The sequence below is a fragment of the Sceloporus occidentalis genome, unplaced genomic scaffold, assembly GCF_023333645.1.
Source record: "Sceloporus occidentalis isolate IW3139 unplaced genomic scaffold, rSceOcc1.0.p SCAF_5, whole genome shotgun sequence".
NCBI lineage: Eukaryota > Metazoa > Chordata > Lepidosauria > Squamata > Phrynosomatidae > Sceloporus > Sceloporus occidentalis.
In genome coordinates this window covers 33,627,731-33,653,991 of record NW_028316985.1, presented here as the reverse complement: position 1 = coordinate 33,653,991, position 26,261 = coordinate 33,627,731, and the positions used below count along the sequence as shown (strand labels likewise).

Sequence of the window (26,261 nt, the reverse complement as noted above, 5' to 3'; positions counted from 1 at the left end):
ATCCCCCCTTCCCCAAACATTTGGCTACGTTCCTGTGATAGTGATTCTGTGAGATAAGTTTGGTTGAAACATAGTGACTGGCTGAAGGTCAGCTAGTGATCCTCATGGCCAAGTAGGGATTTGGACCTGGGCCTTCCTAATTCCAAATCCAACATTGTAACTACTACCTGTGCTTGGATTAGTCAATGATAGCAACAGCAGTATTCCTTTTGCAAGGCAGACTCAATGCTATCCTCCACCAGAGCTTGGGGAAGTTAATCTTTTTGATTACTGCTTCCGGAATCTCCAGCTTGTTATTGTTATTATTATATTTATTTATATCCTGCCTTTCTCTCAGAATTAGGACTCAAGGTGGTTTACAAATTAAATATGAACAGTGCCCATGCTGCCTGGGGAGATTCTGGAATTTGAAACAAGAAGCCCCTCAGTGGCAACTTCCATGTCAGCAAGGCAGTGAATCTATTCTGAGTTTTTGTCTGAACCCTACCCCAAGCTAGGTCTAGCACCTTGGATAACTCTTGAAGTTCAAACTAAAACCCAGAGCTGATTCACTGCCCACTGACATGTGAGCCACCAGCTGCCACTGCAAAAAAACATTTTCACAATGATTTATGGGGCTTCCTGGATCCTCCTTATCAAGACAGATTATTGGTATTTCTTTTAGAAATGCCAGAGGTGAACTCACTTCCTTCCTTCTCCAACCAGATCTGTTGTGGTGCATTTGTCTAGCACACCCCCCTTGACCATCCCAGCACCTCAGAGCAGAGGCCTTGCGGGAGACATCTCCATCCTTGGAGGAAACAGAACTGGGATTTACGTACAGTGGGTGAGGCCAGGTTCAGAAGCTGAGAGTGTAGGACTTCGAGAGGGATGCCGACTCCTAGAGGTATGAAGAATGAGTCATGATTAACCCTTTGAACAGGAAGAGTTTGATATGGAAGGTGAAAGCTACATTAATCAACCAGAGGGTGGTGTTTTTGTATTCCTTTTCAGTGGTTTGGGGAGCACACCCTACACAGAGTTCAAATATATGGAAAGCCAGCTGATACATAGTGGATGTGTTATACATTGCAAAGGTGCACTTTATTAGGACCCAATCATATGTCATAAAGGTGGGAATGCTTTCAAAGTCTTCAGAACTCTTTGTCTGCTTTTGTTGGTTTTATATGTCTTCAAGTCATTTTCGACTTCCAGCAACCCTAAAGTTGACCCTATCATGGAGTTTTCGTGGCAAGTTTCTTTGGAGGGGGTTTGCCATTGCTATCCTCTGAGGCTGAGAGTGACATGCCCAAGGTCACAAAAATGAGGGAAGAAACAGGAAAATACTATAATTAGTCAAGATGTAGCCATGAGGTCTGGCTGAATTTTGGGACTTCAATATTTCTTCCCCTCTCTCCAATCTCTTAATTTTTGTCCCATCTAGCCTGATGAAAATTTCTGGAGAACTCAAATGGTTGCATACTTATGAGGTGTTTTGGTTGCCTCCAGTAATGTTACTACCTAACTGTAGATTTTGATAGGTTTTTTTTTCACTTTATGGCCCAATATGCCCAATTTTGTTTTTGTATTTTTAAGTATAAAAGAGTGGAGATGTGGAATATACATGGATGGGAGCATATAATTCCCTTGTTAAAACTGCTTCACTGACAACTGGTTTGCTTCCGGGTATAATTCGAAGTGCAGGTCATGACCTCTAAAGCCTGTATGTCTTGGTTCCAGATTGAAATCCCGTATGAACCTGCCAGAGATTTAAGATCATCAAAGGAATGCTTTCTCTTAGTCCTGCCACCATCACAAGTTTGCTTGGTGAAAACAGGAGAAAACCTTCTGGGTGGGTGCTCCCACCCTCTGGAATGCCCTTCCATGGGACCCTAGTCTATGGGGTTGGAATCATGTGGCTGCCACATGCAGCCCACAAGACTGCTTTTGTGTTATCTGAATTTTTTTCTATACCCCTGGCTCCATCCAATAATTTTTAAAGCAATTCTCTTTTCAATTTGCAAAGGACTCCACTAAAGTTTTAAAAAGTTCCATCCCCCCCAAAATGTGAAGGGGGTCTTCTATGTGGAAAATTAGCCCTCAGATTACTGGAGCTTGCTTACTCTATGTTAAAGCATTTAACATACATTTATTCATAATCCTTATCAGGACCAGGAAGTACAAGCAAATCTTGATTTACATTATGGTTGGTTGCTGGACAGGTGATTTAAATTGAGACTGACATAAAGGGGGGGAGTAAGTTTCTTAGGAAATCATTGGAGACCAAGGGGATGCATTCCTATGGAGCTGAAGTAGCCACAAAGTTCGTGTTTTTACTTAACGTGCCACAAATTTTAAAGAGGTTTAAAGCATAAAACTTCAGACCCTATTTTTTCCAGGCTAGAGAAGCCCCTTCCAAGATGATAAGATTCCAGTTATTCATCCCCACCAAAGCAAGCAAAGGAAACTCTTTCCAGCTGCACCAAAACTGCAAGATTCAGGTTTTTTCATCACCCTCTTACATACGCTTTTAAGGCAGGCCAGGAGATGCTTTTCTGACATTAAAGTTTCTTCTTCCCTCTCATGCTCCTCAGTTTAAGCAAGCAAAGGAAATCCCTTCCTCCCAGCAATGTTAAGACTACAGTTGCTTTCTTCCTCTATGTGTTGTGGTTGATACTTTCATTTATTTATTTATGAAGAAACATTGTATATTTGAAATGTTATAAATTGGGGCAACACATAATAAAATTTGCCTGTAATTTATATTGAGAAGAAGCTACTCCCAAAATGTTACGGTCAACTAATTTGGCAGGGGGTTGGACTGGATGGCCCTTGTGGTCTCTTCCAACTATGATTCTATGATTCTAATTACTGTTTAAAAATAATGCTGCAAATTCTGATTCTTCTAATTGCTTTGTAATATATAGGTCATGCAGCTCTGGGCCAAAACATTTTGCTGTCAAAGACAAAAGGCAATATGGCTGCTTTTCCATTCTATTTATAAAAAAACTGTGTAGACTTGTAGCTGATAATTTTGTTGTCAAGACAGCATTTTCCACTGTGCCCCAGGGCACTGGGTAGCTTAGGGGGATATAGAGCAGGTTGGATGGGTATAAAGCTTTAGCCTTTCTTTGTCCCACAGTATTTTCTGCCTGAAATGTCTCGCTCTGCCTAGCCCTTAGGCCAAGTATTCTATCCTCTGCCCTTTTTTTCAGAAAGAAAACTCATAGAAGGGCTTGCCTTCAGGCCCTGTAGTGAATTCATGGCAGAGTCAAGATATGAAGCAGGGACTTCCTGAGTTTTAGCTCAGTCTCTTATCCCCATAGGATACATCTGCTGTGAAGGAGCTGCTTCTTTTTATTGACTTTCAAAGCCAGCACTTCTGCAGATACTTAAATATAATATGTATCAGCTACTGACTACCATCATCTTGAGGAAACTGTGGGTTATAGCCTTTAGACTTTAGCCATTCAGTGTTACTGCCCTTGTGGGCTGTGATTTGTGTAGCCTGTACAAGCAAGCATGCTCTCTTTCTTAATCTGCATATTGTGTCACATGCACCTTTACTGACATGGGCATGTCCATGCATAGAGTGAAATAGTTTCTTCTAGACAGAGGCCTGGACTTTTTGGTAGCTCTGAAGGAATTCTCTGTCTTAGAAGTTCACAAGCAGCCTACCTCTCCTTCAGAGAACGATCTAAAAACCCAGCAGCAGTCTGTTTTTTCAAAAGAGCTCCTATCTCAGAAAACCTCTTTATTTCCATTTGTCTTCTTTTGTTTCTTGTATTGTTCATGTGAGTAACCACATCACATAACTGTTGTGCCTTGAGTGCATGTATGTGCCTTCCAGTCGCCTGTTGACTTAGGCTGACCTTGTGAATTCCATAGGGTTTTCTTTGACAAGAAATACTTAGAGGTGGTTTGTCATTGCTGTCCTATGAAATATAGCCTATAGCACCTGGTATTTCTTGACAGCCTCCCATCCAAGTGCTAACAAGCGCTGACTCTTCTTTCTAAGCACTGCTCCTGTGCAATGCCAGGTCGATCAACAACAAGACCCACATCCTCCACGATCTGTTGGAGGACTCTAATTGAGACCTGGCTTGCATTACTGAGACCTGGCTTGGGCCTGAGGGGGATGCTGTGTGGGCACAGGCCCCCCCTGCTGGGTTCTTGGTGAAAGACCAGCCCAGGTTAGGTGGGCGGGGTGTGTGTGTGGCTCTGATACATAGGAACACCTTGCCTCTTACCAGGAACCACATCCGACAGACGTCCTTTATCGAGTGTATTTACCTGACCCTAAAAGCTAGGGATAGTCTAGGGATTCTGTTAGTGTATCGGCCACCCCGTGCGCTAGCGGACTCCCTTAACGAGCTGACACAGCTGGTCGCTGAGCTGATGCTGGAGACGCCCAGGCTACTTGTCCTGGGTGACTTCAACATCGCTCTTATGGCCAGCTATGTTCCATCCGGTGCGGCTCGGGAATTCATGGACACCATGGCAGCCATGGGCCTGTCCCAGCTGATTGAGGGTCCAACACATTTTGAGGGTAATACACTTGATATGGTCTTCTGTTCGGATGTGGAAAATCCGTGGGCGGAAATAATTAATATTTCCCCCCTGTCATGGACGGATCATTTCCTCGTGGAGGCAAAAATCAGGGCCACTACCCAGACCCCCCCCCCGGGGGTGGTGGACCTATTAGGATGGTCCACCCTCGAAGGCTGATGGAACCCAAAAGGTTCCAGGAAGCCTTAGAGGGATACATGGTTGGAAGTGACGGCGACTCTGTTGATGCCCTGACCGGTATTTGGAATACCGGTCTCTCTAGGGCTATACACAGCATCGCTCCCAAGCGCCCTCTCAAGCCTGCTTCCAAACGTAAGCCCTGGTATACGGAAGATCTCCAGGCAAGGAAGCGGGTCTTGCGACGGCTAGAGCACCGCTGGCAGAAACACCTACGCTTAGCCGACAAGGCTCTCCTAGACCGCCTTTTGGAGGACTATGGAGAGGCGATACGAGCAGCTAAGAATTCGTTCTATGCTGCTCGTGTCGCGTCCGCGGAGTCGCGTCCAGCAGAGTTGTTCAGGGTGGTCAGGGAGCTAACTCAGCTCCCTCCCACCCAGAACCAGATCCTTGAACCTTCTAAGGCCTGCTGCGACCAATTTAACAACTTCTCCGCGGATAAAACCTCTCGGATAAGTGAAGGTCTTAACGCTGGCATTGGAGCAGAACCTAGGGTAGAGGCGTCCAGAGCCTCCGTGGACTCCATTATACTGGATCAGTTTGAGTTGGTGAGTACCGATGATGTGGACAAGATCCTCGGAAGTGTTCGGAAGACAACCTGCTCTCTCGATCCCTGTCCCTCATGGTTAGCAGCGCAGGGGGGACCGGCAGCAACTTCGTTGCTGCGACGGATTATTAATACATCTTTGAGGGAAGGGCAATTTCCATCTGAATTAAAATTGGCCATCGTAAAACCTTTGTTAAAAAAGCCCTCCCTCGACCCCCTGGTACACAATAATTATCGGCCATTTTTGGGGAAGGTGATCGAGAGGGCAGTTGCAATCCAGCTTCAGTCGGTCTTGGATGAAATGGATTATCTGGACCCATTTCAAACTGGCTTTCGGGCGGGTTACGGGGTTGAGACGGCCATGGTCGCCTTGGTCGATGATCTCCGTCTGGGCATCGACAGGGGAAGCGTGTCCCTGTTGGTGCTCTTGGACATCTCAGCGGCTTTCGATACCATAGACCATGGTATCCTTCTGGAGCGCCTGGCTGAGGTGGGTATCGGGGGCACTGCGCTCCAGTGGTTCCAGTCCTACCTCTCCGGGAAGTTCCAGATGGTGCAGCTGGGAGACGTGTGCTCCGATAAGAGGGCCCTCACAACTGGGGTCCCTCAAGGAGCCATTCTGTCTCCCATGCTATTTAACATTTACATGAAACCGCTGGGAGAGATAATCCAGAGACATGGGGCGCGGGGTTATCAGTACGCTGATGACACCCAAATAGTTTTCTCTATGTCTCCGACTGATGCAGTGACCGAGGATGGCGTCTCTCCTCTCGTGGCATGCCTGGAGTCAGTAATGGGCTGGATGAGGAAAAACCGACTCAGCCTGAATCCAGAGAAAACGGAGGTACTCGTGATAGGTTCCCCTGGCCCAGGAATGGCGGTAGTTCCACCTGTCCTGAATGGGATCACGCTTCCCTTGAAGGACTCCGTGCGCAGTCTGGGGGTGCTTCTTTATTCGTCGCTTCACCTTACATCTCAGGTGAATGCGACGGTCAGGAACACCTGTTACCAGCTTCGGCTTATTCGCCAGCTGCGCCCATACCTGGCCCAGAGGGACTTAGAAACGGTGGTACATGCTCTGGTAACCTCTAGATTGGATTTCTGCAACGCGCTCTACATGGGGCAACCCTTGTATCATACCCGGAAGCTACAGCTGGTACAGAACATGGCGGCCAGGCTGGTCACTGGTACTTCCAGGACCAGCCACATAACACCGGTGCTCAAAGACCTGCACTGGCTGCCTATTCGCTTCTGGGCACAGTACAAGGTGTTGGTGATTACCTATAAAGCCCTACATGGCTTGGGCCCAGGATACCTGAAGGACCGCCTCTCCCCATACATTCCGCCCCGCACCCTCAGAACTTCTGGGCAGCAATTACTTAGGGTACCTGGGGCTAAACTCTCCTCGACATCGAGGAGGACGTATTCCATCGTTGCCCCGACCCTTTGGAACACGCTGCCCACAGAGCTCCGCTCGGCCACCTCCCTGGCTCAGTTTAGGAGGGAGTTAAAGACCCTCCTATTTCGAACTGCATTCCCCGAATGAAGTCCTAGATGGCCTCTCTCTCTTGCTGACGGCAATTTGGAGAGCTGACCGGGGGTTTTATGATTGTTTTTAAAATGTTTTACTGTATGTATTATTTGTATTATGTTGTTCACCGCCCTGATCAATGGAAGGGCGGTATATAAATAAAAGTTTTATTTATTTATTATTTATTATATCAGATGGGATCCGTTGCCTTCAGGGTATTTAAACCTAGCATCTTGATACCACTTTAATTGCTATGGCTCCATGCTACAGAGTCCTGGGATTTTGGTAAGAGGGTTAGAATTCTCTGCTAGAGACAAATAATGCCTATTTACAAACAATTCTAAGTACTCCATCAAACTATATATCCCAGGATTCTGTTGGACAGAACCAGAAAAGTTAAAGTGCTGTTGAACTGGTACAGTTGTATAATGCGAATACACAGTGAGATGGCTAGGGTGGAGAAAGGGGAGAAGGTGGAATGCAGCACCAGCATATTGCTTTGTAGTCCAGAAATATTATTATAAAGCTTTTGATGTTTGATCAATGTTTCCTTTCTTTTTGTGATTCTGTGGCAGATTAGGGGGACACAGCTAAATGGGGAGGTGCTCTCCCTTGAGAACTGCACCCGGGAGGTAGCTTACCTGAGTCTGTTGCACTGGGATGACCCGTCTTCTCTCCTCTTCCTACAGGATAGAACAGGTAAGTTGCTTTAAGAGCACATGTTATGTGTGACTGTTTATCCTTAATTCATTTGGACAGCAAAGACAATATGTATTCTACATGTCTGTGAACTGAACATCTGGGTTAGAAGTCTGTATCTTTCAGATTTGATTTTAAAAACCCCAAGAATTTTCTAGTCCCTATGATGGCAGAATAATATCTTGAAATCCTGAGTCCATATGTAGTGAGGCTTCACCACAGCATGCTGTGTGGTGCCATTTTCTGTCTCATCCTACACAAAGCAAAATGGATTGTGGAAAATATGCACATACTATAGAGATTTATATTTAGAGTGCCATATATGTTGCTGGTGATAACTTGGAAAAATTCCTGTTATCATTTGTACCCCTTTTAACTGCTCTATGGCTTGACTGCTATATATTATCCTTGAAATGTTTGAACCCCTAATCTTAACCAATGCCTCCAAACTAGAAGTTGCCCAAATCTGGCTACCTTATGCACAAAACTTCCCTGTAGTCTTAGAAGCAGGTAATAAGTGTAACTACCTGCAGAGCAGTTTGGGTTCCAGTTTCAGGATGCTTGTGCTTCCTTTGAAATAGCATGCTCAATGTAAGTCTCTATCCATCCTGGCAGGTTTTCAGACTGCTGTCAGTTTATGTGGAGAGTCCTACTTCAAGGGCCCTAGAGCAGTCTTTCCCAACTTGATGTCCTCCAGATATGGGTGATTATAACTCTCATCACCATGGCTGTGCTGGGTGGGGATGGTTAGAGTTGTGATCCATCACCTCTGGAGGAGTCATTGCTGAGGAAGGCTGCTTAAGAAAGCCTTTTCACAATACAGTATTGTCCTAATCGTGGAACCTTGGGTCCCATTGAAAACAGCAAGGAACTCATCCTGGCTCTACCTGTTGCTGCTGCCTCCTTTTCTTGGACTGAAGGGTGCTCCTCTATTTGATGGAATGTATTCTTGCATGTAACAATGAAAATTTTAATGTTTTCTCCCTGCTGGGTGAGATGATGACAGTTCTTGTGCATTTTTTCAATGGTGTTTCATATTGTGAGAAGTTTTTGGTGCAAATTTCAGCGTATTAAGAGACCTTTTACCACGGTGTTTAAATTAAATGTGGATATTCTGCACACCCTCAGACTTGGAAAAGAGGATTCTTGCTCTGATGTCTTTCTTCCTTAGAGTTCTGCAATTGGCTATCATGGAACATAGGATGCTGGACTAGGCAGATCTCTGTTCTTATCAATCAGGGTCTTTTTTCCTTGCCTTCTCTCCTTGTTAGGATACCAGCCTCTCAAGGAAGCCCTAGATGCTGGGCAGAAGGTTCCTGGTGACTCCTTCTATGTGCGGGCCAACCTGAACCTCCTGGAGCTTGCGGACCCTTATGCACTGTGTGTGAAGTGCCGTGAAATCCTGCACATCACTGACACCTTGCACAAGGGACGGCTGGAATGGTATTGTGCTCGAGTGGACCCTTTCACTCTCCGGGACTTGGATAAAGGCACAATACCTAATTACAGCAGGTACAGAAGGTTTGGGTGTTGGTGTTGGAAGTGAAAACTTTTCTTGTATGCCAGTTAGCCTTTAGAGTCTGATAAGGATGGAAAATTTGTCATTTTGCACTACAGCTCCCAGGACTGGCCATGCTGACTGGGAAGAATTGTGGAAATTGTAGTATGCCCCCTCCCCTAAACAGTGTTTCTAAATTCTATGACAAGAAAAGAGTAATTCCCTGCATTTCATCAGAGAAGGCTCACTCTCTGTACTTGTGGTTTGTTCTCGAAAGATTCAGAGTTCAGTCCTTGACATCTCCAGTTTGAAACAGGATCAAGTAACTGGTGATGTGGAAGGCCTCTGTCTGCCCTTAAAGTGGACAGTGTTTGACTAGATAGACCAAAAGTTTGGCCTAGTGTAATTTTTAAACACCCTCTTCTTTGGCTTCTGGTAACTGCAGCAACTGAATAGCATTAGAGGTACTATCATAGAATCATTAGGTTGGAAGGGCCCCCATAGGCCATGGTGTTTGATTCCCAGTTCAATTTAGAAAAAAACAGCTAGAGTATTTCCAGCAGGTAGCTGTCTAGCCTTATTTTGAAGATGCCCACAGAAGGAGCCCCTGTCTAGGTAATTGGTTCCATTGTTGAGCCACTCTGTCAAGAATTTCTTTCTAATGTTCAATCAAAATCTGCTCTCCTGTAACTTAAAACCATTTGACCCAGTCCTACTATTCCAAATTATGGAATAGCCTGCTGGAAGATATTTGAAGTATTACCAGTCTTGATTCTTTCAAAAAGGCAGTCAAGACATATCTCTTCCAGCAGGTCTTTCCTGATTAAGATGAACTCCCAGTAACCTTGCATTTATTCATTTGACAATTGCCCTAACTGCCTCTCCCTGCTTTTAATTATTTTTTTAATAACTGTCCAATAATTTAATTGTATTTTATTGTGGATGGGAGGGTTAGGGAGTGTTTGGGATATAATGAAACATGCTGTTATTATATTTTATGGATTTTAGTGTAAGCCGCTTCGATCATTTGGAGAAGCGGGATATTATTATTATTGTTATTGTTATTATTGTTATTATTATTATTATTCTCTGGGTCAGCAGGGAACAAATGTGTACCCTCCTCTTTGTGACAGGCCTTTAGCAACTGAAAGAGTGTAATTGTGTCACCCCTTCCATCCTCTCTTCATTAGCATGAACCTGGGGCTTCAGCCTCCTTTTGTATGTTTTATTCTCCACACCTCTCATCATTCTTGTTTTCTTCTCTGAACCAGCTCCAACTTGTCTATATCTTTTTTTTTAAAGTAGAAATATAAGTTGGTTTTTATTTCATAGAACCAGAATGAGGGACTTTTGGCCATCCAGATGTTTTTTTTTCACACACACCCCAAGCCCTCAACAGCATGGCTAGTGGTAATGTGTGGGATGGTGGGTAATGTATTAATGATTAACTTTCAAACCATCTGGAGGGCCAAAGTGCCACTATGATATCCGGGTGCCTGGATAGGAAAACAATTCTTTTTCTGTTTTAGGTGTGGATTTTAAAGAGCACTCCCTTCCCCAATTATGTTCATTAAGAAAATCCCTTCTCAATGCCATCAATTTGAGAAATGCAAACAGTCGGAATATGCATCAGGTCTTATGGAACATTCTGCCCAGGGAGGATTTGGCCAGCATTGCGTCTGCATGATTCTGCAAAACATCCTTATTTAAACAGAGTTTTAAAGACTATTTTGTAATATTTATGTAATTTATTGGATTAATTTTAGACAGACTTGGGTTTTAGAGTACTAATTGAGTTTTATTTGGTTCTCGGATGCCTCAATTACATTTCTATTGGATTTTTTTTTTCTTCCCCTGAGGAGGGTGGGTATGCACCATTCTGAATAAATAAATGTAGGTTTTAGATAGCTGAGAGCATAGGAAAATTATGTTTTTGGTCCACAGTTCCCAGAAGTAAAAAAGAACAACAACAGTATTTGGATGCTACTGGGTTAGACAATGACACATGAGGTGCTTCTGTTGGACAGACAGCCTGAGATCTGCAAGGAATTAGTCACTGTTGCCCAATGGATGGAGTAGGTTTTCACAGCCCCAGGCTCAAATTTCTGTTTGGGTGCTAATATCCAGAAGACTGACCTTGGTCTTTATTCACTGCACTTATCTCTAATATTGTTTTATTTATTAATTAAAATATTTATACTTCATAGGAGCCCAGGGCAGTGTATACTAAAATGAGTTTGACAAATTTAAACAATATAAAACAGTACTATTAAAAATGTTTAATTTAATTCCCACCTTTCTTTCAATGTGGTATTGAAAGTGGTTTACAGTATAAAAGCATATTACGTAAATTGAGAAATTAGAACAAGATGGTTAAAACTTAGTTGAATAGGTTTAAAACAATTTAAAGCCAAAAGATATATGCAGATTCAAGAAATACCAATTAGGCCCCAAAGATTTTAATAACTCACTCCCCCATAACATGTTTTTACTTTGTGCTGGAATGATACCAACACTGGCACTAGTTGTGCCTCTGTCAGTGGGGGATGCTATAATAGAGAAGACCTTCTCCCACATCTTCCCACTGTGTATTCCCCTCATTGTGGGACACAGAGGAGAGTCTGTCCTGCAGACCTCAGTCTCTGAGCAGTTCCGTATAGGCAGAGGTGTTATCTCTATTTAGGGCCTTGAGGATCATTGACAGCACCTTGAATTCAGACCAGAAGCATACTTGGCAGCCAATATAGTTCTTTTAAGACTAGAGCTATATGATATCTTTGTGTTTTTTCTGTTCATTCAACGGTCTATCTGTTTCATTTTGTACTAGCTGTAGCTTCCAAGTCATGTTTAAGGGCTGCTCCACCTAGACCTCATTAGAGTAGCCTAATCTGGAAGTTGCCAGTGTGTTTGGGATGACTGGCATGAGAATTTTGTAAAGCCAGGGATGGAGAATGGGTGGCCTTCCTGACGTTGCTGGATGGAAACTCTCATAATCCCTCACTGTTTGCTATGTTACCTAGGGCTCATGGAAGCTGCAGTCCAAGAGCATCTGGAGGACCACACATTTTCATACTCCTTGACATAAAGTATTTGGAACAGAGTGAAAGTCAGTAATTTTGTACTTAAAAGTTTAGGCTGTGGCCTTTAATCATTTAAATTAATAATTCAGAGCCCTCTTCAATAGACCAAAAAGGCATCTGCGATTTAATCAGGCAACACTTGAAAAGAAAAGAAGCTGAATTATTATTTTTACAATTTTTATTATAAATACTTATAAAGATTGCAGTTGGTAGGCAGTGTTGTAGAAGAGGCGTTCCCCTGTCATCCTCTTCTTCAAAAACAGTTCCTGAGGCAACCGATATGAACACCATTCGAAACACAAAGGGAATGTACATTTTTTCTTGCAGACTACTGGGAGCTGGAGTCCCAAAACATCTGGAGGTCTGCTAGTTCCCCATCCTTGCTTTAGTCAGTAACAGCCTTAATGGAAGTCCATGTCACATTCTGTCACATCTTTCACCCTTAGGACACCTGTGTGTGTGTGTGTGTGTGTGTGTGTGTGTGGGGTGGTGGTGAGTTCCAGTGCTGACTGAAACCAAAGGCAGTTGGGTGGGATTAATCATGCCAACTTATTTTAGTTTAAAGCTCTTATTGCCAGTTGGCCTTAAGAGAGGCATTTTAGCTTTTTAGAATGGGGAAGACATGTACAAAAATGGGGAAGTTAGTGGTGTCACAGTAAAAGTGTCATGGCTAATTGGGAAACTCCAGAGGATCAGACTAAAAAGATCAAATTTGGTTACGAGGCTTGGAGTTGCTCATCCCTGTTCTATTGTGAGCAAGAAACAGAATGCAAAGTGATGTTCTGCATCTGAAACTATGTGGATTGCGCTAGGCTTCATTGTCAGTGTTTCTGCAGCTGAAGGGGTGGAACTGTGCAAATTGGAGTGGGCTTGGTCTGTAGGGGCTGCGATTAAATTTTGCAAAACCGAAAACTTTCCATCAAGAAACTTGGAGCACCAAGGAGGGCTTGCAGTCAGGCTGACCACTTACCACAGCAGTGTTTCCAAGTGTGTTCATCCACTGTATCTTAGATTGCTGACTATTTTAGGAAATTATTACAGTGATGCCCAAACCTACCCCATTCTCTGCCTGTCATACTGAATAGTCTAATCTCTACTGCAGATATTTTGGTCTGTAATTCCCACAATTCCTTACCATTAGTCATTCTGGCAGCAGCTGATGGGAGGGGGCATGCAAAGGTTCTTCATTCCTTCACAAAGATGTGCTGTGTGCACCCATGTTTTTGTGTCTCCCTGTGAGAAATGGGAACTGATGCTAGATTGCTAAGGATGAGGATGAGAAAAAACTCAGTAGGCTTTGCTTACTAAAAGGACCATGTGGGCAGCACATTTCATAAGAACTGACTTGAATGCTGGTATTATAACAGACCAATGAGGTGTCCAGCAACTCTATGAATGAGGCTAAACTGAATCAGTTCAAGTCTGTAAGTATCAAGGATGTGGACAAACTCCTTGGTAGTGTGAAGAAGACAATGTGCTCTCTCGATCCTTGCCTCTCATGGTTGTTGTCCAGGGAGGAGATGGCATAATAAATTATCTAAAATGTGTCATCAATAAGGAATGATTAATTACCATCTTGCCTAAATGAAGTGGTAATGTGACCACTCCTGAAGAAACCTTCCTTAGACCCCCTGGACATGAACAGTTACAGACCAGTCTCACACCTCCCATTTTTGAGCAATGTAATCGAGAGAGCAGTTGCCCTTCAACTCAGCTTTGGGACTGGATATGGAGCTGAGACCACCATGGTAGCCTTGGTCTATGATTTTCATCTGGGTATCGATAAGGGGAGTGTGACCTGCTGGTACTTCTAGACCTCTCAGCAGCTTTTGACACCATTGATCATGACATTCTGTTGGAGTGTCTGGGAGAGCTGGGAGTCGGAGGCATGGCATTGTGGTGGTTCCAGTCCTATCTCTCAGGCAGGTTCCAAAGGGAACAGTTGCTCTTCTAAAAGAGAGCTCAAATTTGACGTCCCTCAAGGCACCATTTTATTCCCAGTGCTATCCAATATATATATATGAAGCCATGGGGTGTGGTGTTATCAGTATACACCACGCCCCATGATGACACCCAAATATACTTCTCCATGCCTCATACCACAGCTCAGACCAAAGACAGTATCTCTACTCTCAGTGACTGTCTTAAAGCGATAATGGACTGGATGAGGAAAAACAGATTGAAGCTGAATCCAGATAAGACGGAGGTACATGTTGCCCACCCCACTAACCCAGGTATAAGGATAGGTCAACCGGTCCTAGACGGGGTCACACTCCCCTGAAAGGCTGTGTTGGCAGTTTGGGAGTGCTTCTGATGTCAAATCAGGTAAAAGCGAAAGACAGGAGTGCTTGCTATCAGCTTTAGCTGTGTCCTTTCCTGGAACAGAGGGACTGTAGTACAGTCCGGCCAGAGAGGAGAAGGAGAGGAGCTGCTTGGCAGCCATTTTGAGACCGTGTGCTTGAGACCATGTGCTCGTTGCTGAAGGGGCGGAGCTTCTGTGAGTCACATCTGTGAGTCACAAGGGGGCGGAGCTAGCAGACTAGCTTTATATATTTTATATTATTTTCATTTACTTTAACTCAACAACTCTGCTCAAGTGGCATCAGGTTAGAATCAGATATTGAAACAGAACCTTCCCTTTAAGTGTAAGATAGCAGCCAGTACTTACCTTTAAAGAAGTATTCCCAGTAGATTGACTGTTATATTTATTACTAAAGACTTTGCAGTATGGACAACGAGGGATCTGCCGCAGTCACCTGCAACTCTTGTGGGATGTTTCTCTTCTTGCCTACAGAAGTGGAGAACTTCACATGCACCAAGTGCAAGTTGGTAGCACTCTTGGAGGAGAAAGTGCAGCAGCTGGAGTCCAGAGTAGCTACACTTCAGCATATTAGGGAACAAGAGGATTTCCTGGACACAATCGAACTAACCATCTTGGATGAGTACCACGCAGAGGAAGATGCTAGGGTGGAAGAGGTCACTTGCCAAACAGAGGAGGCAGACAGCTGGAGGAATGTCACAAAGAGAAGTAAGCCAAGAAGGAATTGTTCGGGGAGCTTGCAGCTAGAGAATTGATTCGAAGCTCTTTCCCTTATCAAGGAGGATGAAGAAGAGCAGCATGGACAGACTTCAGGGACAGAGGAGGGGAGCCTGAGAGTCCCACCCGAGGGAACAGTCGCTGCTAAGCCTCGGAGGAGGCGTGTGGTCGTAGTGGGGGACTCCTTGCTGAGGGGTACAGAAGCAGTGATTTGTAGGCCTGACAAGATGTCTTGAGAGGTGTGTTGTCTTCCAGGTGCAAAGATCCGTGATGTGACAGAGAGGCTGACAAGACTGGTCAAGCCTACTGACCAATACCCCTTCCTTTTGGTCCACGTGGGAACTAATGATACTGCAAGACACAGCATTCAGAACATCAAAAGGGATTACGAGGCGCTTGGTAGGAAGCTGAAAGGAATGGATGTACAGGTTGTCATCTCGTCTCTTCTGCCAGTTGAAGGGCATGGTCCAGGAAGGGAGAGGAAAATAGCAGATGTGAACAACTGGCTTCGCAGATGGTGCCGCCGAGAAGGATTTGGATTCTTCGATCATGGGCTGCGGTTCCATGAGGAGGGACTTCTTGCAACAGACGGGTTGCATCTCACGCCAGTTGGAAGAAATGTTTTTGCCAACAGTCTCAAGAACTTGATCAGGAGAGCTTTAAACTGAGTTCCGAGGGGAAGGGAGACAATATTAAGGAAGGCGAAAGGGATGGCGAAAATAGTCAAACTGACACAGAGGAAACAAGGCAAACAGTGCAAGGACCCAACAGTGGGAGGCAAAAAAACTTGCACAGGCAGCAAGTAAAAGGGAACCATGGTCTGCGATGTCTCTACACTAATGCACAGAGCATGGGAAATAAGCAAGATGAACTCGAACTCCTAGTACAACAAAGCAAATATGATATAATAGGCATCACTGAAACCTGGTGGGATGAGTCTCATGACTGGAATGTGGAAATAGAGGGGTATAACCTTATTAAGAGAAATAGGCCAAACAGGAAAGGAGGAGGAATAGCACTATATGTCAGAGATATTTACACCAGTGAAGAGATCCTGGACATCAATCATGGAAGCCAGGTGGAGAGCATCTAGATAAGAATCAAAGGGGAGGGAAACAACAAGGGTGTTACGGTGGGAGTCTACTACAGACCCCCAAGTCAGACTGAGGAATTGGATGATATCTTTCTAGAACAGATGACCACACAGTCAGAAAAGAGAGATGTAGTAGTGATGGGCGACTTCAACTATCCTGATATTTGCTGGAAGTCAAACTCAGCAAAATCCTCAAGGTCTAGCAAATTCCTCACTTGCCTGGAAGACAATTTCATGGTCCAAAAGGTGGAAGAGGCAACAAGGGGGTCAGCTATTTTAGATCTGATCCTAACCAACAAGGATGACTTGGTTAATGGGGTGCAAGTGGTGGGATCATTAGGTGGAAGTGACCATGTTCTCCTGGAGTTTGTAATACAGTGGAAAGGAGAAGCCAAGCAGAGTCAGATACGCATCCTAGACTTTAGGAGAGCGGATTTCAGTAAACTTAGAGAAGTATTGAGGGCGATTCCATGGTCAGAAATACTAAAAGATAAAGGAGTTCAGGACGGATGGGACTTTCTCAAAAGGGAGATACTGAAGGCACAATTTCAAACAGTTCCAGTGAGAAAGAAAAACGGGAGGTGTCTCAAGTAACCAGGATGGATGACTAAGGAACTTTCAACCGAGCTAAGTTTGAAACAGAACATGTATAAGAAATGGAAAAAGGGGGAAATCACGAAAAAGGAATTCAAAGAAATAGCAGGCATGTGTAGGGGTAAAGTCAGAAAAGCTGAAGCGCAGAATGAACTCAGGCTTGCTAGAGAGGTTAAGAACAATAAAAAGGGCTTTTTTGGATATGTCCGCAGCAAGAGGAAGAAGAAGGAAAAGGTAGGGCCACTGCGTGGAGAAGATGGCAAAATGCTAACAGGAGATAGAGAAAAGGCAGAATTACTCAACACCTTCTTTGCCTCAGTCTTCTCAGAAAAGGCAAAGGGTGCTCAACCTGAGGATAATGGAGCAGAGGACAGAATAGGGGAATTTCAGCACAGAATAAGTAAAGAGATAGTAGAGGAACACCTTGTTAATCTAAATGAATTTAAGTCTCCAGGACCAGATGAACTCCATCCAAGGGTATTAAAAGAACTGGCAAAAGTAATATCGGAGCCATTGGCAATCATATTTGAAAACTCCTGGAGAACAGGAGAGATCCCAGCAGACTGGCGAAGGGCAAACGTTGTCCCCATCTTCAAAAAGGGGAAAAAAGAGGATCCCAACAATTATCGTCCAGTTAGTCTGACATCAGTTCTAGGAAAGATTCTGGAGCAGATCATTAAACAGAGAGTCTGTGAACATCTAGAAGGCAATGCCATAATCACAAAAAGTCAACATGGGTTTCAGAGAAACAAGTTATGCCAGACAAATCTAATCTCTTTCTTTGATAAAATTACCAGCTTGGTAGATGAAGGGAATGCTGTGGATATAGTATATCTTGATTTCAGTAAGGCCTTTGACAAGGTTTCCCATGACATTCTTGCAAACAAGCTTGTAAAATGTGGGCTAGACAAAGGAACTGTTAAATGGATCTGTAATTGGTTGACCGGCCGAACCCAAAGGGTGCTCAACAATGGCTCCTTTTCATCCTGGAGAGAAGTGACCAGTGGGGTCCCACAGGGCTCTGTCCTGGGCCCAGTGCTATTCAACATCTTTATCAATGACCTGGATGACAGAATTGGGAGCATACTTATCAAATTTGCAGATGACACCAAATTAGGGGGAATAGCTAATACCCCAGAGGACAGGATCAAGATTCAAAATGACCTGAATAGACTAGAAAGCTGGGCCAAAGCTAACAAAATGAAATTCAACACAGAGAAATGTAAGGTATTGCACTTAGGGCGGAAAAATAAAATGCACAGATATAGGATGGGAGACACCTGGCTGAATGAAACTACGTGTGAAAGGGATCTAGGAGTCCAAGTAGACCACAAGTTGAACATGAGTGAACAGTGTGATGCGGCAGCTAAAAAGGCCAATGCTATTTTAGGCTGCATCAATAGAAGTATAGTGTCTAGATCAAGAGAAGTAATAGTGCCACTGTATTCTGCTTTGGTCAGGCCCCACCTGGAATATTGTGTCCAGTTCTGGGCGCCACAATTCAGAAAGGACTTTGAGAAACTGGAGCGTGTCCAAAGGAGGGCGACAAAAATGGTGAAGGGTCTGGAAACCATGCCCTATGAGGAACGACTTAGGGAGCTGGGGATGTTTAGCCTGGAGAAAAGAAGGTTAAGAGGTGATATGATAGCCCTGTTTAAATATTTGAAAGGATGTCATATTGAGGAGGGAGCAAGCTTGTTTTCTGCTGCTCCAGAGAACAGAACCCGGAACAATGGATGCAAGCTACAGGAAAAGAGATTCCACCTGAACATTAGGAGGAACTTCCTGACAGTAAGGGCTGTTCGACAGTGGAATGCACTTCCTCGGAAGGTGATAGAGTCTCCTTCCTTGGAGGTCTTTAAACAGAGGCTGGATGGCCATCTGTCAGGGATGCTTTGATTTGGATTTCCTGCATGGCAGGGGGTTGGACTGGATGGCCCTAGTGGTCTCTTCCAACTCTACGATTCTATGATTCTATGATTCTATGTGCTGGCAACCTCATGTCTCGATTTCTGTAATGCACTCTACATAGGGCTACCCTTGTGCCTAGTCCAGAAATTTCAACTAGTCCAAAATATGGCAGCCAGAGTGGTCACCGTGATAGCTAGAAGTAACCACATTATTCCTATCTTAAAATCTTTACAATGGCTGCCAATTAGTTTCCAGACAAGTACAAGGTGTTGGGTATCAGGGCCGACTCATCCATATAGGTGAACTAGGCAGCCGCCTAGGGCCACAAAATTTAGGGGTGGCACAGTGGCTTTTTTGTATAATTTTTTACGTAATTGAACAATATTAAACTGAAAACTTATTACAGCAAGCGACGTAAAAACAAGCTACTGTATGACGGTTTCTTTGTACAATGGCCAAAACATAAATATGCGCCCCCCTGTGTCCATGGTATGGTCACATGCTACATCATCCACCTTCCGCACGTGGCTTGAATGAAACCTCAAGGTCAACAGCCCCCTCCTTTCTCGCCGCCCACCCGCCTTACCCTTTGTGCAAGGGGTGAAAATAATTATGAGAGGCGACAGCAGGTGCCAAAATATTTCTTGCCTAGGGTGGCCAAATACCTAGAGCCGACCCTGTTGGTTATGACCTTTAAAGCCCTACATGGCTTGGGTCCAACCTATTTGTGGGATTGCCTCCTTCCATACAATCCACCCTGAGGTCCTCTGGGAAAAACCTTCTTCAACCAACAAAGACCAGGTTGATGACAGTTACCCAGAGGGCCTTCTCATCAGCCACTCCCAAATTATGGAATGGCCTGTTGGAGGAGAACTGGAACATCACGAATCTTGACAGTTTCAAAAAGGCTGTCAAGACGGATCTCTTCCGACAGGCCTTCCCTGAATGATCCACCCAGTCTTCCATGGATACAGACCATCACAAAGAACACCCAAACTGCCCATTCCTATGGCCTTTGCCTTTGCCTTTGCCTCCGACTGGCTTGACTATTAATCTGTTTTAAATGTTTAATTGTTTCAATTTTAATTGTTGATTGTTTAATAATATTTTAGTGAGTTAGGTTGGAGGGGAGGTAATTAATGGGATGTATTTTAATTGAATGTTGTGTTTTACCTAATATTATGAGCCGCCTTGATCTTTTGGGAAAGGCGGCATATAATAATAATAATAATAATAATAATAATTATTATTATTATTATATTTGAGCTGGTCTCGGAAACATTACTTTTTGGACCATAATGCCCAGAATCCCTCTGGCCATGCTATGTATCTGAGTGCTGTTGTGCGCTTGTTGAGAGTGGTTATCTGCACTTTATTGCTTTTATCTTAGTCCCAGCTGCAAGTAAACTCACATCCAATTGTTGTCTTCCTTTCAGGGCTCAACAGCTCTTGAAGATCCAGGCTGCAGCATGGCAGAAAGGAGGCAGGACTAAGGTGAGCCAGAGGTGAGAGAGATTGGGGAGGAGAGATTCGGAAACAATGCAGGCAAGGTTTTGAATTTGTCTATGGACAGCATTAGCTTTTGGATAAAATGTTTTATTTTTGCTGCTATTTGGATTTCATCTTGATTCAGCCTTAGTATGATTAATTAGTCATTTGTTCAATCTCAGTCTTTATTTAATTTTGTGAAATGCTAGACAGATATGTAGGATTTTAAAACATGAGTTGTAATGACTGTTGAATTCTTTTGAAAATGTTTTTGGTTATGTAACTTTCTGATGTTGTGTTAAGCTGCTGTGATCATGCTTTTATTATGCACAACAGAGAAAGTAAATATGATGAAATGTGGATTGGAAAGAAAGAAGTAAATATTTATTGTGATATTTCTTTTTTATTGTTGTCTTTACATCTTTCCTTCCTTCCTTCCAGTCAGTTCAAATTGTCATACATAGCTCTCCTCCACTCTATTCTGCACAACAACCCTGTGAGAAAGGTTGGGGAAGGGAAGGAGTGACCTAAGGAGTATAGAGGCTGGACAATCTGCCCTCATTGGGTGCAAGAATGTCAAGAAACGGTGTGTGGTAGCACAGCAATGGTGGCTATTGTTACTACTATCACATTTACTTAGGACTCAGTTCTCTTACTGGAGATGCAAAGTGATGTTTTCCATTATTAACTTGAGATGTTTTACAAAGAAAAAATGGATAAAGAAGAAATCTTAATTTGCCCAAATGTCCCAACTCACTTGGGAATTTGTATCTCAAAGCAATGTCTGCTTTGACTTAGAATAATAAATTTGTAGCTATCATTTTGTGAGAATCTGAGTGATATATTCTTTGTCTTATGCCTCCCTTTCTCTTTCCCTCCCCCTCCCCCCGAACCCTCCTTTGCTTCTTTTTAGGTGAAAAAACGGGCCCTGAACCAGCTTCACCTGGTGAAACGTAAGCAGCAGGGCAGGCAAAATGAGACTCCTTGGCCAAATCCTTGCCTAGGTAATTCCACCTCCATCTCTGCTCTCACTATTAATGAAGGAAAGACTTTCATTTGATTTATACTAATGTTAATATCAGTGGAGTTTGGTGTTACTTTGTTGAACTACAGCTCCCAGAATCTTCCAGTTAGTGTGGCCAGTGGACATGCTGGCTGCTGCTGCTGGTCGGAGTCTGGGAAATGTATGCCCAATATAAATAAAATGATGTGTATATACATCAGTTTCATAAAAATAACATCTTAGCTAGAATAAAACATAATAACAAAAGATTAAAAAAGTGAAAGTTCTAGAAAACCTTCAGAATGGATGTTAGTGAACATCTCTGGACAAAGGACATGTGATGCTTCTGATGTCCCCTCCTCCAGCTTCTGCTGAGAAAAATGAGACCTTCAGAGAGCACCTATCTGACTACCACATCCCATTGATTTGAATTCCCGTTATGCAGCAATACAATGCGACGTTGCTAGGATTCTTCTTCACTGATGCTGCAGAGACATTCTTAGGGAGCTGGGTATGTTTAGCCTGGAGAAGAGAATGTTAAGAAGTGACATGATAGCCATGTTTAAACATGTCACTAAGATACTGAGAGCAATAGACTCAAAAGAGATTCCAGCCAAACATTAGGAAGAACATCCTGACCGTAAGAACTGTTTGACAGTAGAATACGCTCCCTCGGAGAATGTGGAGTCTCTTTCTTTGGAGGTTTTTAAACAGGGATTGGATAGTCATCTGTTAGGAGTTTTTTGGTTGTGTATTTCTGCATGGCAGGAGGTTGAATTGGAAGGCCTTTGTGGTATCTTCCAACTTTATGATTCTATGTTCTACCTGGCTCATCAGCCACACTGTTCTCTGCCTCCTGTATACAGATGGAGTAGTAAAACCTTATAGTCCAGTACGCCCTGTGGTGGTGCAAAACCGTCGCCCTGTTGTGATCTCACCAAGCTGCTTAGCACCCTGGATCATCACGAACCTTTTGGACCTCCCTCCTTCACATCAGGACTTTTGTTTGTGCCCGGCTGGTAAGCTAGAGGCTTGAGTGACTGTAGAAGGCCCTGGGATGGTAGTATCAGGAAAAGAAAACTAGTTGTCTTTACTGGTTTTGGAGCTCAACAAAAATCCCCCAGTTAGCATGTCCATCATAAAATCACTCCTGGAGGTGAGCTGCTGATTTTTGATTAGCTTTCCTCCTTCAGTGGGAAGCATCTGTCATTCTCGTTTTCTGTGACACATCGTGTTGCCAAATTTTCAAACAACAATGTAGGACAGTCAAAATCCATGCCATGTGGGACTGACAATCAGGAAACAGTTATTAGCAGGTTTTGTGTTCTGCCTAAATACTAAACAAAGTTATTGGTTTCACTTAACTTACTCATGTATTAACTGGCTTTAAAATAAACCTATGTACTAGATTCGTAGAATTTCTAGAATACATTGCACATATTTCTATCTTTATGAAGAGCCCACAGGCAAAAATACAGGCTTTTGGGTATCTTGTTCACTCTGTGTAAAAAGTAAATCTTTCCAACACCCAAATAGGAAACATTCCTTATAATAAGGGACACCTGCCAGTCCTATAATAGTCAAACTTTCTGAACCTCTAATAAAGGACATATTTTATAATAAGGGAGTCTAAATACCTTAAAGGTACCAGATCTTGTCTGATCTTGGAAGCTAAGCAGGGTTGGCCCTAATTAGTACTTGTATGAGAGACTGCCAACAAATACCAGTTGCTGTTGGTTATATTTCAGAGGAAGGAGCTGGCAAAACCACCTCAGAGTATTCCTTGTGTAAATAATCTCTATGAAATACATGGAGTAAGCCACTTGAAGACATACACACACAGAGAGTCAGTAAACCGCAATTTGTTCAATAGGCATTACTCATAGTAAGTGTTCATATGGTTCAAACCTAAGCTGTATTTCCCTGCTTACATAATTGGAAATAAGTGTTATTGAATTCTCTGAGATTTACTTCTGATAAGACGTGCACAGCAGGATCCAGGCTTTGTGTTTGGCCCTAACATTCAGGATAATTTTGCTGCACATAACACGTATTTAGTGGCATTTCCCCTCCAAGAGTTTTGTCTTTTGTGGTTACACTTTTTTCATAGATGTCCTTGAGGAACAGAGACTCTTTACTGGCTCCTCCAAGAACAGTGCTAATGCTGACAGGATCTCTCAAAGCCAGAAAGATTCCAGGAGGATCTGTGCTATCCAAGAAGCTATTGGAAAGGTGAGCAGTTTCATTACTCAGAGGGAGGACTGGATAAAAGCATAATAATAGGCTGTAGCAGAGGACCCCAAATTAAAACCCACATTCAGGAGAAATCATCAAAGATGACTTCATATGGTACATTCTGTTAAAACATCCCTTAGAAGAGGAAGTGAAAGAAGCAGAGTTTGGAAAAGTTATTTTTGGGGACTATAGTCCCCAGAATCCTTATATCTGTAGTCTTCAGAATCCTTTCTGTAGTCACCATGCAAGTGGGAGGATTTTAGGAGTCATAGTAAACCAGCCAGCCAGCCAGCCAGCCAACCAACCAACCAACCAACCAACCAGTGTAACCTTCTTCCAAACTCTATTCAGAAGTGAGAAATGTAATAAGGAGCTGAGTGGCTACAGTGTTTTATTTACTTGCTCCCTTTCAAATCTGAGATCAAAAAGTGGAGAATATGGTATAAACTAACATTCCTCAACCCACCATCTTCCTGATGCACCTGACTACTGCCTTCATCATCTCTGTCAGCACAGCCAATCACTGTAGGATGATGAAAGTTGAAGTGAGCACAACTAGAGAAAATAAACTAGTAGAAACCCTGTATAAACTGGTCTGGTGAGAGAAAACAAAGATGAACAATCTTCACATACAACAGAAGTAGATAGTTGGAGGAGTGTCACACACAGAAGTAGGGAAACCAGGGAACGTTCTGTGAGCTTGCAGCTACAGAATCGATTTCAATCTCTCTTTTTTATCAAGGATGATGAGGAAGAGCAGCAGGGACAGACTTCAGGGACAGAGCAGGGGACCCTGGAAGTACCACGAAAGGGAATACCCGCTGCTAAGCCTCGGAGGAGGCATGTGGTAGTCATGGGGGACTCCTTGCTGAGAGGCACTGAACCAGTGGTTTGTGGTCCTGACAAGATGTCTCGAGAGGTGTGCTGTCTCCCTGGGGCAAAGATCCGTGATGTGACAGAGAGGCTGACAAGACTTGTCAAGCCTATTGACCATCACCCCTTTCTTTTGGTTCATATGGGAACCAATGATACTGCAAGGCACAGCCTTCAGAATATCAGAAGGGACTATGAGGCTCTGGGTAGGAAGTTGAAAGAGATGGATGTACAGGTTGTCATCTCATCTCTTCTCCCAGTCAAAGGGAAGGGAGGAAGAAGAAAATAGCAGAGGTGAATAACTGGCTCCGCAGATGGTGCCGCCAAGAACGAGTTGGATTTTTGGATCATGGTGTGAGGTTCCATGAGGAGGGACTTCTGGCAAGGGATGGGTTGCATCTCACGGCAGGTGGCAAAAACATTTTTGCCAATAGTCTCAAAAATTTGATCAGGAGGGCTTTAAACTGAGCTATGTGGGGGAGGGAGACAGTATTCTAGCCAAAATGGCTGGAAAAAATAGACAAACTGTCATAGAGGGAACAAGACAAACAGAGCAAGGACCCAAAAGTGGAAGGCAAAAAAACTTGCACAGGCACAAATCAAGGGGACACATGGTCTTCGATGTCTCTACACTAGTGCACAGAGCATGGGAAACAAGCAAGATGAACTTGAACTGCTAGTACAACAAAGCAAATATGATATAATAGGCATCATTGAAACCTGGTGGGATGAGTCTCATGATTGGAATGTAGGAATACAGGGGTATATCCTTTTCAAGAGAAATAGGCCAAACAGGAAAGGAGGAGGAATATCCTTATATGTCAGGGATATTTACACCAGTGAAGAGATCCAGGACATCAATCATGGAAGCCAGGTAGAGAGCATCTGGATAAAAATTAAAGGGGAAGGAAACAACAAAGACGTTATTGTGGGAGTCTACTACAGACCCCCAAGTCAGACTGAGGAATTGGATGATGTCTTTCTAGAACAGATGACCACACATTCAGAAAAGAGAGATGTAGTAGTGATGGGTGACTTCAACTATCCTGATGTTTGCTAGAAGTCAAACTCAGCCAAATCCTCCAGGTCTAGCAAATTTCTCACTTGCCTTGGAGACAATTTTATTGTCCAAAAGGTGGAAGAGGCAACAAGGGGATCAGCTATTTTGGATCTGATCCTAACCAACAAAGATGACCTAGTTAATGGGGTGCAAGCGGTGGGATCCTTAGGTGGGAGTGATCATGTACTACTGGAGTTTGTTATACAACGGAAAGGAGAAGCCAGGCATAGTCAGACATGCATTCTAGACTTTAGGAAAGCTGATTTTAGTAAACTTAGAGAAATACTGGGGGTGATCCCATAGTCAGGAATACTAAAAGAGAAGGGGGTTCAGGATGGATGGGAGTTTCTCAAAGGAGAGATACTGAAGGCACAATTTCAAACAGTTCCAATGAGGAAGAAAAATGGGAGATGCCTCAAGAAACCAGGATGGATGACTAAGGAACTTTCAACTGAGCTAGGTTTTAAACGGAACATGTATAAGAAATGGAAAAACAGAGAAATTACCAAAGAGGAATTCAAACAAATAGCGAGCACATGTAGGGGTAAAGTCAGAAAAGCTAAAGCACAGAATGAACTCAGGCTTGCTAGAGAGGTTAAGAACAACAAAAAGGGCTTTTTTTGGATATGTCCACAGCAAAAGGAAGAAGAAGGAAATGGTAGGGTCACTGTGTGGAGAAGATGGCAAAATGCTAACAGAAGACAAAGAAAAGGCAGAATTACTTAACATTTTCTTTGCCTCAATCTTCTCAGAAAAGGAAAAGGGTGCTCAACATGAGGATAATGGAGTGGAGGAAAGAATAGGGGAATTTCAGCATAGAATAAGTAAAGAGATAGTACAGGAATATCTGGTTAATCTAAACGAATATAAATCTCCAGGACCAGATG

The 26,261-nt window shown here is 43.4% G+C and overlaps 1 protein-coding gene across 1 annotated transcript in view; it reads left to right on the top strand.

Moving 5' to 3' along the window:
• The window catches only part of CARD10 (caspase recruitment domain family member 10), an 81,991-nt gene that overhangs the window by 47,250 nt on the left and 8,480 nt on the right, over window positions 1-26,261 (top strand). The window contains exons 15-21 of the mRNA XM_089528116.1: window positions 706-886; window positions 7,379-7,502; window positions 8,774-9,014; window positions 20,152-20,209; window positions 21,117-21,207; window positions 22,073-22,225; window positions 23,317-23,438. Of these exons, the coding sequence (XP_089384242.1) occupies window positions 706-886; window positions 7,379-7,502; window positions 8,774-9,014; window positions 20,152-20,209; window positions 21,117-21,207; window positions 22,073-22,225; window positions 23,317-23,438 (970 nt within the window). The remainder of the gene's footprint in view (window positions 1-705; window positions 887-7,378; window positions 7,503-8,773; window positions 9,015-20,151; window positions 20,210-21,116; window positions 21,208-22,072; window positions 22,226-23,316; window positions 23,439-26,261) is intronic.